We start from the raw sequence: 15,336 nt of genomic DNA on the forward strand, positions 1-15,336 counted from the left end.
GATTCTCGGGGACCAATTCAAGATGAAGAAACTGCAGCTCAACCCCCTTGAAGACACTGCCAGGACAGTCGCGGGCACCTCCGACATCCATTTTTTTCATTGATTTTCATATTATGTATTACTTGTGCCCTCTGCATCCATTACAACCTGGTGATCCTGAAAGGGGGATCCTTCCATCTGTGGTCCCTTCTCAAGGTTTCTCATTTCCCCCTGGCAGGGTTTTTTTTAGTTTTTCCTTGCCCTTTTGGGAGCTTAAGATCAGGGGATGCTTTGAGAATAATTGTCAATTTTGGCTATGTGAAGCCCTTTGAGACTGTTTGTGATTTAGGGCTATACAAATAAACTTGACTTAAACTTGACTGACCTAATAACATTCCACTTTATTAGGGATATATCATGGTCAAAGGTCACAGGTGTCAAGCTCTAGTCTAAAATGGCAGTGTACCTAATGGAGTGTCCGTGTGACTCCCTCGTTAAGTGCACCTGCGTGAAAAGTTTTTGGTCACTTTTATGTTCTGCAGGAGCTAAAACTTTTCACGCAGGTGCACTTAACGAGGGAATCACACGGACACTCCATTAGGTACACCGCCATTTTCGAGTGTACCTAATAACAGGCCACTTTATTAGGGAAACATCATGGTCAAAGGTCACAGGAGTCAAGCTCTAGTCCTCGGGGCTGCGTTCCAACATGTTTTCCATGTGACCCTCGTTAAGCGCACCTGCGTGAAAAGTTTTAGCCACTTTCACGTTCAAAAAGAGCTAAAACTTTTCACGCAGGTGCACTTAACGAGGGAATTACGCGGACACTCCATTAGGTACACCGCCATTTTTAAGTGTGCCTAATAATATGCCACTTTATTTGGGAAATATCATGGTCAAAGGTCACAGGAGTCAAGCTCTAGTCCTCGGGATCGCGTTCCAACATGTTTTCCAAGATTTTTTTTTGTGTTGTTTACTTGTATGTATATTGTGTACTATGTCTTGTCACCGTGGGATAGTGGGAACGTAATTTCGATTTCTTTGTGTGTCTCTTTACAGTAATAGTGCAAGGCAAACAAATCACAGAGACCCGAATCACTCAAACAGTTTAACATTTTAATTTGGACAAGGTTTAAACCAATGTTAAAATGACATCAAGGCCTGGCTGGTGAGCAGCCAACTATTAGAAGTTGAAGAATGACAGACAGATGGAGGGAAAACTGCAGAAAAAAAAAACCCAAAATCAAGCTATCAACTCAAGTCACACTTCAAATAAGGATTCACAGATGCAGGAGACCAAAATTACAAAAACATTTCTTCTAAAAAATAAAAAATGGCCTCAGCCATGAAAATGATGCTTAGATTCTATGTACATCGTTCTCAGTTCATGTATGCATACAAAAAGGAATCTACATCACATGATGCTTTGTGTTCAAGTATATTCACCAACTTCATGATTGAGCATTCTCATTCCACTTTTTTTTTTTAAATAAAATGCCCTTCAAAATAAAAACAAACAAAATGCAGAAAACCACATTTCATGTTCTACTAATACATATATACTGTATAAATACATACATAAATATATTTTACATACAACGGACATAAATTTGAAAAGGGGATATACAGAGCAAAGGAGAGGCCGTGGTAGTGTGTTTTAGCTTCTGTTGTAAAATGGTTTGTCCCTCCATTGTTTTATCAGTCAGACGCATGAGTGTGCCGCATGCACTCTCGCGCACAACACACACACAAATGTATCATCCTGTCACGCACACACTCACATGCATATACACACAGCGTAGCGACTTCAGTTGGCCCAGTAGGGGGAGCTGCCGTAGCTCGACTTATTGACTTGGCTCTTCTGCTGCAGGCCGCTGGACTGCCCACGCTGACCTGGACCACCCTGAACATGGAAGCAAGGGACAATGCACATATTAGAGAAAACATGCAGGCCCTCGAGGAGCAGAATTGCCCACCCCTGCCCTAGCCCACAACAACAATTAATCTTTGCAAGTGGGTCTGTGATCCATCACCAGCTCAGTGCAAGTGTTACCTGTCCATCCTGAGCAAGATGGTGGTGCAGCAGCTGCGAGTGTGGTTGCTGGTGAGGCAGGATGTGAAGGAAGGGTGCCGGTGCATAACCTCCGGGGGCTGCTCCAGGATTCAGGGGTCCTGGACCCCCCAGCGCAGATGGCAGGCTGAAGGGAGGGGGGGTCCCTGCGTGGAAACCCTGCTTATCAAAAGACTATAGGGCGAGAAGAAAGAAAATACAGAAACTTTGTGACCAAAACCTCCCAGCATTATATGGACAAAATGCTTGGCCTTGGTACAAACCCAACGGACCTTCACTTACTTGGTACAGTTGGATAGGAAAGTAAAATAGAGGACACGGCTTACCTGGTTCTTATTGTAAACACTTCCGCTGATGTCTGGCACACCGGAGTTACTGGATGTCACCGAAACCCCTGCAAGTGACACCGCAAACGAACTCAACACCCCAAAACATTAATGATGGAATTGGGGGAGTTATTGTAAGCTGTTTAATGTGTCTCCTACCTTTACCGGGCCCGCTAGCAGCAGATTTGGCTTGTGCCTGAGAGGAGGAATTGTAGCCTTTACTATAGTCCACTCCGGCTGGTCCTGCTGTCAGCTCCTCATACCCTAAAAAGGAAAGAACCAAGGTAACGACTTTGATAACTAATGCAATTGTGACTTTTTGCCCTGAACATTGAGACTTAATAAAAAAAAAAAATTATGTCCTCCCCTCATATATTTGTTGACCAAAAATGGACAATATGTTAAAAACGACGGTACCCAGTCACCGACCTGAGCTGAAGGTGTGCTGGCCGTAGCCACTGGGCTGCTGTTGCGTTTGCTGCTGGAATGGGCTGGCAGACGGGTTCCCCAGGCTGAGACCCATGCTGTGCTGCTTGGCCGAGGCGGGTCCCGGGCCCCCCGGGGGAACGAACATGGTGGGGCCATACTGGAAGGCGGCGGCGCTGGGTACAGCGCCGGGCACGCCGGCGTAGTAAGGCAGCCCCGTGTAGCTGTAGCCCGGAGGCAGGAAGGCCTGCTGACTGCTGTGGTGCTGGCCCTGCGGCTGGGCCTGAGGAGGCTGAGGCTGGCTCTGGCTCGGGCCTTGGTTCTGGCCCTGTGGGGGCTGCTGCTGGGCTGCCAGGCTTGTGGGTGGTGCAGGAGAGGTGGAGTCGTTCCTTCCAAACTTTGTGACTTCACCTGAACACAGAGGCAGACTTATCATTCAGCCCCGCTGTCAAGAGAATGGATGTATTTGATGAAGATAGATGTGGCCAATGACCATCAAAGTCCTCCTGTACCTGAGTAGGGGTTGTTGGCAAGGCTCCCGTCTCTGCTAGACAGAGTGGCGGTGGGGCCGGGGAATGTGATTCCATAGTAATCCTGCAGGGAGGGCTGAGGGCACAAAACAAGATTGGGACCCGGTCCAAAGGAACTACTCAAGTCAATTGGAGCGATGAAGATTTAAGACTCACCATTGGTAGTCTGGACTGGAGCATGTGGAGATCCTCATAGCCGTAAATCTGCTGTGAAAGGTACATATATTTCATATCTGATGTCTCAACAGCTTTTTTTTTTATTATTTAGGAGTGTACATGAGAAGTAAGAGGACATCTTTTGAATAGCTCAGAATACCACTACAAACCACTAAGTGAAAATCTGCGATATGAGACCATCGGCCACACAAAATGAAAACACTCTCAAGGAGCATAGAGAAGTTTTTGCGGTTATCAAAAACACTGCACAGTGACCCTTACTGGGTATGCTGGGAGCAGTCCCCCTGGGCCCATGATATACTGGTTAGGCAGCAGAGGAGGAACGCCTTGGGACAAGTTTGGTGGGGCTTTACCTGTTAACAAAATAACATACATTACCCGACCCGATGACTATTACCAGCACACATTTTTCTTTTCTTGCTAACCAGTGGAGGAGGACAGCAAGGGTGCGGTCCTTGGTCCAGAGAGGTTGGATGTGCCGGTAGCTCCATTGGAGCCGAATCCCAGCGCCGCGCTGGTGGCAGCGGAATGAAGTCCGCCGGCGCCGCTCATGTTGCTGCTCATGCCGGACATGTTCACCAGGTGCCCGATGCCGCCGCCGCTGCTACTGTTGCTGCTATTGTGGACCGAGTGAAGTGCCGAAGGCGGAGGTTGCGACGACGTGTAGGACGTAGAGGCGGGAGTGAGAGCGCTCACGCTGCTGCTGTCGACACTTGTGTACTGAGGAGGACACAAAGTCGGTATGCTTGTTGGTATCTTTATACTGTTAGCAAGATTTAGCCTCAGTAAGTGGCATCACCCCCCCCTAGCTACGAAATGCACTTACAGTGAGAGAACTGGAGCCGAGAGCTGAGGAATGACTGTTGACATGGCTGCAGACACAAAGCACAAAAACAATTGTCCAAAGGATTCAAGTCGTTCACTCATTTCGTGATAGCGATGAAATTAAGCGTGTCACCTGTTGAGAGCGTTGAGCTGGCCAGCTGAGGGAAGCTCCTGTGCCAGGCTGGAGAGCGTGCAGCTGGAGCTCTGCACAGGCAGTGTGGAGGGGGTTAAGTGGGAGGAGGGTGGCGGTGCGCAGTTGGTGTTGGCGTTGAGAGACGGAGAGTCGGGCTTTGGTGTGGAGGTTGCTGAGGAAACTGAGCACAGTATGGCAACGCTTGTATAAAAGAACTAATTGTATGTACTGGGAACTATGAATAGATTTGTGCGAGGTAACATACTGTCTAAAGCTGCAGATGTCCTTACTCCATTCAGACCATTCTAGGATAAGGGGAAAAATGTTGTTTTTATTCTTACATTTAAACCAATTAGAGGTCAATGATAAACTTCTGCTTCTGATTTCTCCTCACCATAACCGGTCCAGGTGTTTCTTTACTCTGGGAGAAGGCCAGTCGTGCTTGAGGTGGCAAGGAGCCATCGTAGCTTCCTCCCACAGACGAGAAGGGAGGTACAGAACAGGACGAGATGGTCGATGTGGTCAGCGATGACGAGGGAGGAGCACCGGAGCTGACGGGACCGAGCGACGAGGGCGTAAGACTGGGGAGTGCCGTCGAGGACGTGTGATACACCGGCTCAGACGACGACAGGGGCAGAGGGAGGTCGACAGAGAGAGAGCTTCCCAGTGACTCACTACGAGACAAGAATGAGTCGTTTGTTTGATGCATTTTGTGAGATAACAGTGCGATTTTAAAACAATGATATCCAACAGTACCCAAGCGGTTTGGAGTACATGCTTGTCTGACTCTGAGTCCCTGGTCCTGACGCGGGCGCTACCAGGCCAGGGGCCGGCGTGGATTCCCTGGATGCGGCACTGACAGCGTTGTCCACAACTCCAAACTCTGGCAAAGCAGACTCGGAGCCAAAGTCAAGTGCTCCAAACTGAAGGTTTAGACCGGGGACATCAGTGGAGCCTGGCATTTCCACGGCTGTCGAGGGGATCTGTCACGAGAAAGACGTTTACACACTCCAACATTAAGATTTAACTGAACTGTCTGTCACGCACCATTTGATTGTCAGCAACAACTTTTACCTTTGACGTTGGAGGTATCCTTCGTTTTTGACCTTTCAGCTGTGCCCGCTGCTGCTGCGACGTCCCACAGCCGTGAGCATCCAATCCGGCGCCCGAATGTTTGGGACCAGCAGCCGCCGCGACTGGGCCCGCCTGAGCCGACGTGCCGCTGTGCTGGGGAGCAGAGGAGGCGGATGCGGGGGCCACTTGTTGAGATGGTGGACTGGGCTGGCGCGCCAGTGGCAAAGAGGGGCCACTGTGCCTCTGGATGAGCTGACTCAGCACAAGCGAAGGCTCTGGCTGGAGGCCAAACTCACCTACAGATGCACCCAAACATACAGTGAGGCATGCTTGTACGTCAGTCCCCAGCTGAAGGCTTTGGCAAGAAAACTTACGGCTGAACTGTGAGGACAGCGTGGTGGCGTTTGATTCTGGCGCCTTCATGTCCCAGCTGGACGAAGAGTGTGGAGGTACTGGCGCTCCCAGGCTCGGCAGGCGACCGATTGAAGGGCTGCCTTGGGTGTTGGCAGGATGTGCCACCTGGGACGACGGCAGAGGACCCAAGCCCGGACCCTTGAGCTGTTCCAGTATCTGCGCTCCTGCACTGGGTGGAGGCCTCTTGGCTTGCCCGAGGTCTCCAAAACCAGCACCAAGAACTGATGACTGGCACAGGGAAAAGGCATGAGTTATATGTTATCTATTTTTTCTAAATATTTTTTTGGTTTACCAGAGCAGCATGAGCATAGCTGGTGCCACCGGCAGTGCTGCGGCTCGGGGGAGGCTGATGTTGCTGCTGTGGCGGATGGTGGTGAGAGTTGGTGAAGACCAGACTCTGCGAGGTGGAGGAGGAGGCGGGTGCTTCTCTTCCACCCACTACAGGCTTCTGCAGCAGAGAGGCTAGGTCCAGACTACAGAACGACAATTAGGTCAAAGCACTTAAAAAAGTTGGATTCATCCATTTTAATTGCTGCTTAAGCTCTTGGGGGTCACATGACTTTTGTGCGCAAGGAAGCTGATTCAAACTTAATGCATTCAAAATTCACACTGTAATTTATTTAACACGTCAGTTATTCACCTTTGGCCAGAAGTGATATGATTCTCAGTAGGAGGCGCGCATGAGGAAGTGAAGACCTTTGTCTCCGAGAGCTGTCATAAAACAAATAAAGGCCCCAAAAAAAAAAAAAAAACCCAATATGACGTAAACATCGGTCATTTTGCTGACAGACTTTTCGTGAAGACTCACACTAACATCCTCACTCCAGTCTTCGGGTCCGTAGTCTTCAACAGGGTTCCTCCAGTTAGCTAAACAAAAGTAAACAACATGTCAGGGACAAATAAGGTGAAAGACGCAGAGGGTGTCAATAAAAGGTTGAGCAGATGCCACCTTCATCAACGAAGACTGTATCCTTGCACGCAACACAAACCCATTTCATCTGTATTGTTGTTGTTAGCCGCAGTGTCCCAAGCCTCACTCTGTGTGGTCCCTGTCCCCGCCTCTGAGGTATAGTCCGCGGGGTTGAAAGTTCTGGGAAATAATAAATGCAGGACTCATGTTACAGATTTCCAATGAAAGCCTCAGCTGAAGCTGTCTAATAAATAATTTGGAGTGATTAAATAATAAATTGCCAATATGGGGTGAGCTTTGACATACCCCATGCCTTGGGCTGAGAACCTGCTGGTAGCTGGTCCTCTGCCTCTACCGCGACCGCCCGAGCCTGCGTAAACGTCAGCCAAACATTTGCAAGAGCCACTCAAGAGATGAGTATAATGCTGTTTTGGAATGAAAAATTTCCCATCTCACCTCGACCACCTTTTGCCCTCCTTCCTCGATCAGAGCCTTTGTCCACTGGTGTCACCTCCACGCCATTTTCTGCAGGACGAGCAGGACCTGATACAAATGCGCATGCCAAAATTAAGGTGACAACGGCGACAGTTGTGGGGGACAGGAGATGTATCGAGACGTTATACCCTGCCGGCTCCGATTGGCGCCTTTGCCCTTGCGGTTGGATGACGCACGGCCCTTGCTCGCCTCCCTGTCACCTTTCTTTTCCCGGTTTTCCTTATTCTCCTTGCTTTCCGAAGGAGCCTCCTTCACCAGCGGCTTCTTCTTCCCTACGGTCTCCCATGAGGTCTAAACACAAAGCGGCAGCAAAAAAGTTGAAAGCTGCCATATCGCAGTTCGGTGCTGGTTAATAACAGGTTTTTCAATTCATTAACAAAACGGTAGGGAAATTTGTTTGGCACAAGCCTACCATATCCGAGGTGCTTTCCAGAAGGAAGTTGATGGCTCTGCTCACATCCTCGTTGCAGTCATGAAGCGCCACCATACATTCATCCTGGTTCTTGCCAGTAACCTCCATCAGCTTTGGGAAATACCAAGCAGATAAAAAAAGTTGTAAACATTTGGTGAAGAAGAGTCAGTGGTTTCTTCCATCAGTTTGTTAAACATTCACACAAATTATTGTCAGACATATGATTCTGTACCTGATTAACTTTGTCTTCAAAGTCAGCATCGTTCTTGTCATAGATCATCTGGGCAAGCCGGATTTGCTCAGCAGTCGCCTGGAACACAAGAAAAAAAAAAACATTACAGTTGACGAAACAGTGCTTCACCCTATTTTATTTATTTTTTGGAAAGAAGGAAGCCTTCATGAATTACTTTAAATGTTCTACATATTGTTCACAATTTCAGTAATAATGATTTAATGTCGCCCGGCAAGGAAAAAAGCTCTGAAGTGTGTGTTTCTTCGACATTTGCGTGGCTGCAGACTCTCACCTGTATCTGTTTCTGTGGTTGAGATGTGTGGCTGGCAGCAGGCGGCACTTTTTCACGAGGGCCCCGGGCCTTTTCGCTGCCCAGCGAGCTCATCATATACAGTATATACAAAACTCTGTATGTACAAAATAGAAAAACCTGCCGAGGAAACAGGAAACAAAAGAAAACTCACAACTGTGTTCACAATGCTCCAGCATAACATAGCAACATATTTGTGTTACACAGTAGGACACAGTTGGTCTGGTGATGTAACAGCATTGCTGAATATCTAGGTCAAGGAGGGAGAGTGACCTAGTGTCTACTTGCATAAAAAAAAAAAAAAGTCCGAGTGTGCCTGCATTCTGCAGCAGGAAATAATGTAGGGGCATAATGCACACAATACTACATACAAGTTATTTGGGATGCATACTGCAAATTCTTAATGAAATGTTGATACCCGCCAGCAGATAGTTCTTGCACAATACTAACAGAATAAAAATTCAGCAAATATGCACGACGTAAATGCGAAGTTAACTTTTATCTCTCTGCTCACTGACAGTTGCGAGAACAATAGCAGCGCAGTTTACATCGGCCAAGTGACGTCATTAAAAACACAGTGACACCATTGGCTGCTGAACTGAACAAAGCTAACGCCAAGGAGCTGGCTTGATTTAAGTCAGAAACATTTCAAATCGTATGCTTGACAAAATCATCTCAGCAGCAATCATTTACAAATCAAATCGATATTAGGGATTTTATTGTTGTCGTGATCCTGACAATTAATCCCATTCATTAAAAATGGTTTGTTTTTGCTGACTTAAGCCCAAGTAAATGAGTTTCATTTAGGGGTGACATTCGAGCAAATATACAGACAAAACTACAACATTCCTCAGAATCTCCTTTATTTGGGAATAGCCAAGGGGACGAATGTTTAGAGTAACGCTAACATCACCCAAATAGAATGACTTATTTACAGCCCTTGCGTGACTTGATAAATTTACATTAGACTTTGCGATGAAAAATCATGTCGTAGGAGCGTCACGGTTAAATAAAACGAAAAACTTGATGATTATGATACCGGGGGCCTCTTTGTCCTCGCCAGCGAGGCAGGCTCGCTAACATGCTAACACCAGGCGAGCGAGTCTCGGAGGCAGCTGGGGTGAAGCTAACGTTAGCAATTATGCTATCTAAATCTGGTCAGAGTTGCTAACAATCGATCGTCTAATCAGCTCGTTTAAGAGTTGCCCTATCTTCAGATCACGTCATTCTTACAAACGCCGATTACACAAGCATCCAAAATAAGACAACAAGCAACGAGGCAAAGTGTATCGAAAGAAACGAAGAAGGCCTTAGAGCGGAATACAATCCCATCACGACATTGCTCGCTGGGAAACCAAGACAACAGAAAAATTGCGAAAGACACCTCTCACAGCCTCGATGAAGGAAAATCGCCCAGGCAGGCGACCGACTACGTGCGCCAAGTACACTCAATAAAAACAGTTGAACGCGTTGAGAAATGGGGCGCAAAATAAGCGAAAACGTGTTATAGAAAATCCCGTTATTACCTGCTAACACGCTTCACTCAGCCAGCAGCAGACAAGGTGGTCACGTGATTAAGGCGACCGAGTTGGATGCTCGTTCGATGTCCTCTGGCCACAACTTGTTTTGCTTCTGCTTGTGTGACATCAACCACATATTTAATGGTTCGTGCGTACGTGATAGTCCTGCTCATTAAAAATGACAACCATTCTAATATACATTTTGAATTTGACTTTTTTTAATTATCCAATAACTTGTTTTTCTGATGTTTTTGCTTAGATACACATTGCGTCTGAGTAAAAACATTCATGAGTTTTGTATATATATAAAAAAAAAACAGGGAATCACTTATTAGATACATCAATCCACACAATTCCTCAAAAATGTACATAAAAAATCCATACAATTGTCCTATGTATTTCACACATACATGTACATTTATATAAAATGTGGGGTTATTTGTTGAAACTGAGGATGTAATTGTTTTTTTTTTCTTTCTTTTTCACTCATGAAATATTCCATGTAAAAAGAAAAAAGAAAAACTAATCGCCTATGGCAGTCTTTCACAGAAAGACTTGACTCAGCAAGGCCAAAAATGAACTCAAGCCTACCCTGCGTCTACCAAACGAGGACATGAAAATGAAATCTTACAACTGTGACACGTGCATGTAGTACCAAGCAATGCACCTTAATAATGCTTCTATTTGAATGAAAGGTTTTCAGAGCTATCAGCTCTACTTCCCAAGACACTGAGCCTCCTCAGCATCACAGGCAAGTCAACCAAATCAATAAAAAAGCGCTCTATTTGGCTGACACCAGACTTTGACATACGTATATGAACACAAAAAAGTGTGCAAAACTGCAGGAAGCGGTCTAATCTGATCGAACAAGAACGGTTTATAGGGGAAAAACAAAACTAATTCAAAAATTAGTTCACCCCAAGCCATTCAAATGAGGGTGAAATAAGGGCGAAATAAATACATATAAAACAAATTATATCAGCAGTTGTATGTCACTCGAAAATAAAGGGCATATATATAACAACAGAACATTGTATTTAGCAATCATGGCATTTCTCTCCTATATGATTTCTCCCCAAAATGTCTAATTTTGATTGGAATAGGCCATCATCGTCAGTTTTGTTTTTGATTATGTGTTTTGGGACTGAACTGAACATGTTCCAGCAATCCAAAGTCAAACTGCACACAGGTTAGGTCCTTGAAAATTCTTCAGTCCTCTTTCCTCTCCCCCTTTTGAGTTTTGCCACTCATTCCAGTTGAAAAGCAAACCGAATGTTACATCTTCACAAAAACATTCTAATATCTTACAAAGGATGCTGTGCGGTACAAACAATCTTACATGCTATAAACCCAACTTCATATGAAACCAATTGCAAATGGTATGAGTCACTATTACAGTTGGTTATGGGTTTTAAAAAGCCCCTCTTCGTTCCTCATTGGTAGCTTTTGAAAATGCCTAGCTCATGTTATTTAAATTAAAAAAATAGGCTTGGTTTGGTGGAACGACGGAAAGAAAGGAAAGAGGGATGACAGAATGTTACGATGCGTTCACAAAGATGTACAAGCATAGCTGGGATGTGGTTGGCGGCAAGGTCGTGCTCCTGAGTCCAACAGAGACGATGATGTTGCACAAGGAGAGGAACGGAGGGACTGTTTAGATAAAAAAAAGCGGACGAGGATGTCATCATACAGTGACGCAGAGGATAACGAGGCTAGCTCCACAATCCTGCGTAGTTGCCATGGAGGCCGGAACAGAGCGGTCCGCCAGCTACAAACAGCTTGGTGCCCGAGTGGTCGTAGCAGTGCGTGTAGACGGCGTTTGGAAAAGAATTAAGGTCTGAAAAATAACTCCTCCATGTCTCATCATGATTCTGCAAAAAAAAAAAAAAAATGGATCACATGGAATCAAGTTTTTGCAAATCCAAATGGTCCAAATATTGTATACCAGCCAGCCTTTCCCTGTGGTGAGCTTGAGGATGCCATCTCCCGAGCACTTCCAGTACCCTCCAGCTGGGATCAAAGGGTTCTCAAGGAATCTCTGAGCGCGGATGTCGTAGAAGAGAAGCGAACCCTGACCGGTGCCGACCGTCACGATGTGCTCATAAAAACTCACCGAACGAATCCCTGCACACACACAATTGATTTTCTAAGGGATTCAGGAGGTAGGTTTCTTTAGAAAGGAGGAATCACTCACCACTTCCCCTCTCTCGGGAATTGACTGATTTGATGCTATGCGTCGGCTGACGAGGATCCAAAAAAGACACGTGGGCCTGAGATCCGGCAGCGTATACGGACCAGTCCTGCCCGTACGCCAGACACACATTCTCTTTGCAGTGTGGCAGTTTGGTAGACAGAAGCTGCAGGCAAGCGATGAGGGATAACAAATGAGACCAGAAACTGATCCTCTTCACTTTGTACTGCCATGCAGAATTTGACGGGCTCAGATATTCACAAGTTCATGACTTCATGTAGTATTGTGGCCCTCAAGGACTGGATTAAGTGATCTTTGATGCAGACATTAGTTTTTTCCTAAACATGAAAACAAGTGCAGTGAACTTGCCTTGCACAAGCTGTGTTCAGCTTTCCAAAGGTGGAAGTAGCCGTCTAAAGAGACAGCACCTAATTCCTGAAAGAAAATCCGCCACACCAGGAAAAATAAGACCTCGAGCTCACAGTGTGAATTCAGGCCTAGAAGCCATCAAGAGACTGTTTGAAGAGAAGACTCACTTTGTGGTTATTGTTGAAGGCCAGAGCACGGACTTTACAGTTGTACGGATGGGTGTACTCCTTTGGGATGTCTTTGAGGGCTCGGTGGGAGATGTGGGCATAGGAGGGCATGGCCGTATCACTCTGGCTGTGCTGTGCCTGGTTCATTACTTCCTCTGTAACTTCCCACAGACCCATGGAGCCATCTCGTGAACCTAGAAATTGGAATATAGTGTTAACAAGTCCCCTCCGGCAAATCAAGTACTTTTTTTTTTTTTTACTTTTCCACAGGCCTTTGTAGCAGGAACAAAAGCGACATTATGGTGCAGCTCGTGTAAAAGCTCTAGCACCAGTCATTCATGCAGAGAACTCACCAGACACTGCCATCCTGTCACTGATCCATGCTATTGAGAAGATCCAGTCATTGTGGCCATCCTAACAAACAAGTGAGCATCATGAAAAACAAAAAGATTTGCGTGCATTCATTGCGTAGAACTGAAGTCTAGTGATTCCCCCAATTGAAGTGTTGTTGAGAAAGATCGGGCAACTCACATCCCCAACACAAACAGGATCCAGCGTTGGCAGCTTGTAGATGGCCAGGCTGTTGGGGTTGTCTCCCCCAGTAGCCAGGAGGGTTCTTGAGGGATTGATCTCAATAGCATGGATTCCACAGCCCTGCTGGTCCAGCCGGGAATGAGAGCTGGCAGTGTTGTGGTAATTCTGCACCACGCCTACCACAGAGCCTCCACTATGACATTCCCTGTCCTTGAGCATGGGAATCCGAGTGATCTGCCCGGTCATGACATTGGTTACAAAAAGCTGTGAAGAAGGACAAAAAAAAAAGATGGAATATTTGATTACACAGGTATTATGGTTTACATACAAAGAACCCATCATCAGTGATTATACGTTACATTACTTGGGCCCCCGGTTGTGAAACAATTATACCTCAATCATAATGATAAAAAATAATAATAATAATGCATAAATAATACTTTATTCCAAATCTTTAAAAATGATTTGGGTCTTGGACCAACATCTCACCGTGTTGCATTTGGTCCCGCACACAACCTGCTGTTGGTTGAGCCATTGTGAGGCAAATACTTTGTTAAGGCACCCAAGAGAAAACTCCCTCTCCTTCAGGATGCCAGGGAGCCTGCCGGCCGCAAAGCCACGCAGGCTCCGCTGGAGCTGCAATTCGTACTGCTGCTGAGGTCGGAACTCTCTGCCCCGGAGGGCGCTGACCACCGAGTGGCGACTGCGCCACCACTGCACATGACGTGAAGAACATGAGACACGACTCCGCTTGTATGGCGCCTGACACCAGCCCAGCTGATAGAGGAAAAGTAAGAAAATTAGAACAATGTTGGTGAAGATGGTTAACATTAGAGTAAGTGTAACACCCCATCCCCCCCTCCAAAAAAATTGACATTTACTACTAGGTGTCATCCATGTTTCCATCTTTACTTTGATTTCATTTAAATTGACTGAAGAATCTTTAGAGCATTATCAGCAGGTGCAAGCAGCCATCAGTTGTAACAATAATCGCCTCTTCTCACGCACTTAACAAAGACATGCTGGTTAATCTGTCCCACATTTAAGAAGAAAAGTCATTGCTTTTCTTTGTCTTAAAAATTATAATTTGTGACGCCAGTCCTGTAACTTTTCAGAGACAGATCAGATCTGGTAGTGCAGTAATATACATACAGATATTCTGAAAGTAAAGCGTTTATGATATATCTATCGGAGTGTTCTAATTTATGTTGGTCGCTCTATTTGATCACGTTATTCAATGCAGTCCTTCGATTTGGGAGACATATTTAGACCACAACAAGATCTGATCTACACTTTGAGGTAACGTGACCATTCGCAAACTGGCTGCTAAGACAATTCAAAATCATCTTCAAGCGCAACAATCGGCACCAAAGGCGACACCCATCATTGTTTCCTAAACAGGGCAAGTCTAAAATCCTAACAAGCCTTTCATAACTGATCAGCCTGCAACATATTCGGCTACCGTTAGCAGTCATTTTGATGTGGCTAACGTTTACCAACATAAACGCATGCACATGTACAAAATGCAAACATGGTCTAATGCATTTGACATTAGCTGTCGAGTGGTTTGGCAACACAGATTGTCCCAGTGTCATTGCGATTTGGCCCCTTGGCACAGATTAGATTATCCGATCACATGTAGCACAAAGCTAGTTAGCATGCTAACATCAGTTTTGATAGCTTAGCGGGTGAGATCTATCGGTTTCCGCCTACCTGTTGTTGGTCCTTGGGCTCCCCTGCCTTTCTTTTCCTGCTAACTGTTTTTCTCGCCATAGTCTGACACACACAATTCCCTCACCCACATGGAGGGTAAACCTGACTCTGGACGTTGGATCATAAAATGTCGATAAACAATTTAGTTCTGTGGCCTTTGCTGGCGGCGTCCGGTGACAAGCAAGGACGATTACATACGGGATACGTTGCCTCGCTGTCTAGGCTTGTTGGCAATTGACTTGCGTTAACTTACAGTGTATTTATAAATCAACACTAAAGTATTGCGCCGCTAGCCTCAGTGCGTTCTTTTTCCCAGGGAGAGTCGCGTCACCAACGACAAGAAGCGCGCAGCCGACTCATTAAACATCAACAAAAACAAGGTCACACGTGAACGCGCCCGTCATACGTGCTCGTTCACGACGATCGCGCGCGGCCATTCATAATCTTCCGTTGGTTATTTTAGTGTTTTGAATTCAAGTCATTCTAAAAAATATACATTTTTACATAAAGAAAATAATTATATTTAAG

The 15,336-nt window shown here is 45.9% G+C and overlaps 2 protein-coding genes across 4 annotated transcripts; both read right to left on the reverse strand.

Moving 5' to 3' along the window:
• Positions 1–1,074: 1,074 nt before the first annotated feature.
• ubap2a (ubiquitin associated protein 2a) lies at positions 1,075–9,957 on the reverse strand. 3 transcript variants are annotated; one of them, XM_088390328.1, is made up of 27 exons: positions 9,841–9,957; positions 8,297–8,434; positions 8,005–8,082; positions 7,773–7,883; positions 7,489–7,651; positions 7,322–7,408; positions 7,172–7,235; positions 6,945–7,045; positions 6,764–6,822; positions 6,596–6,666; positions 6,248–6,428; positions 5,916–6,183; positions 5,542–5,837; positions 5,224–5,450; positions 4,862–5,141; positions 4,733–4,772; positions 4,468–4,648; positions 4,336–4,381; positions 3,935–4,229; positions 3,771–3,862; positions 3,489–3,536; positions 3,315–3,408; positions 2,806–3,213; positions 2,536–2,640; positions 2,377–2,444; positions 2,033–2,224; positions 1,075–1,882 (listed from the first exon to the last, which is right to left on the reverse strand). In XM_088390328.1, the coding sequence occupies exons 2-27, from the start codon at positions 8,390–8,392 to the stop codon at positions 1,787–1,789; spliced, it is 3,747 nt and encodes a 1,248-aa protein (XP_088246454.1). In that variant the 5' UTR covers positions 8,393–8,434; positions 9,841–9,957; the 3' UTR covers positions 1,075–1,786. The 3 variants fall into 3 exon arrangements, with proteins under 3 accessions (XP_088246454.1, XP_088246452.1, XP_088246453.1); XM_088390326.1 differs by having other exon boundaries at positions 3,489–3,539; XM_088390327.1 differs by lacking the exon at positions 9,841–9,957 and adding an exon at positions 9,699–9,817 and having other exon boundaries at positions 3,489–3,539.
• Positions 9,958–10,030: 73 nt separating this feature from the next.
• On the reverse strand, positions 10,031–15,202 carry dcaf12 (DDB1 and CUL4 associated factor 12). The gene is made up of 9 exons (XM_088389890.1): positions 14,809–15,202; positions 13,585–13,872; positions 13,093–13,359; positions 12,915–12,975; positions 12,562–12,755; positions 12,395–12,460; positions 12,029–12,191; positions 11,780–11,958; positions 10,031–11,705 (listed from the first exon to the last, which is right to left on the reverse strand). The coding sequence occupies exons 1-9, from the start codon at positions 14,866–14,868 to the stop codon at positions 11,547–11,549; spliced, it is 1,437 nt and encodes a 478-aa protein (XP_088246016.1). The 5' UTR covers positions 14,869–15,202; the 3' UTR covers positions 10,031–11,546.
• Positions 15,203–15,336: the final 134 nt, after the last annotated feature.

This window comes from Syngnathus floridae, chromosome 11 (assembly GCF_059516105.1).
Source record: "Syngnathus floridae isolate MCC-2025c chromosome 11, RoL_Sflo_1.0, whole genome shotgun sequence".
Classification (NCBI taxonomy): domain Eukaryota; kingdom Metazoa; phylum Chordata; class Actinopteri; order Syngnathiformes; family Syngnathidae; genus Syngnathus; species Syngnathus floridae.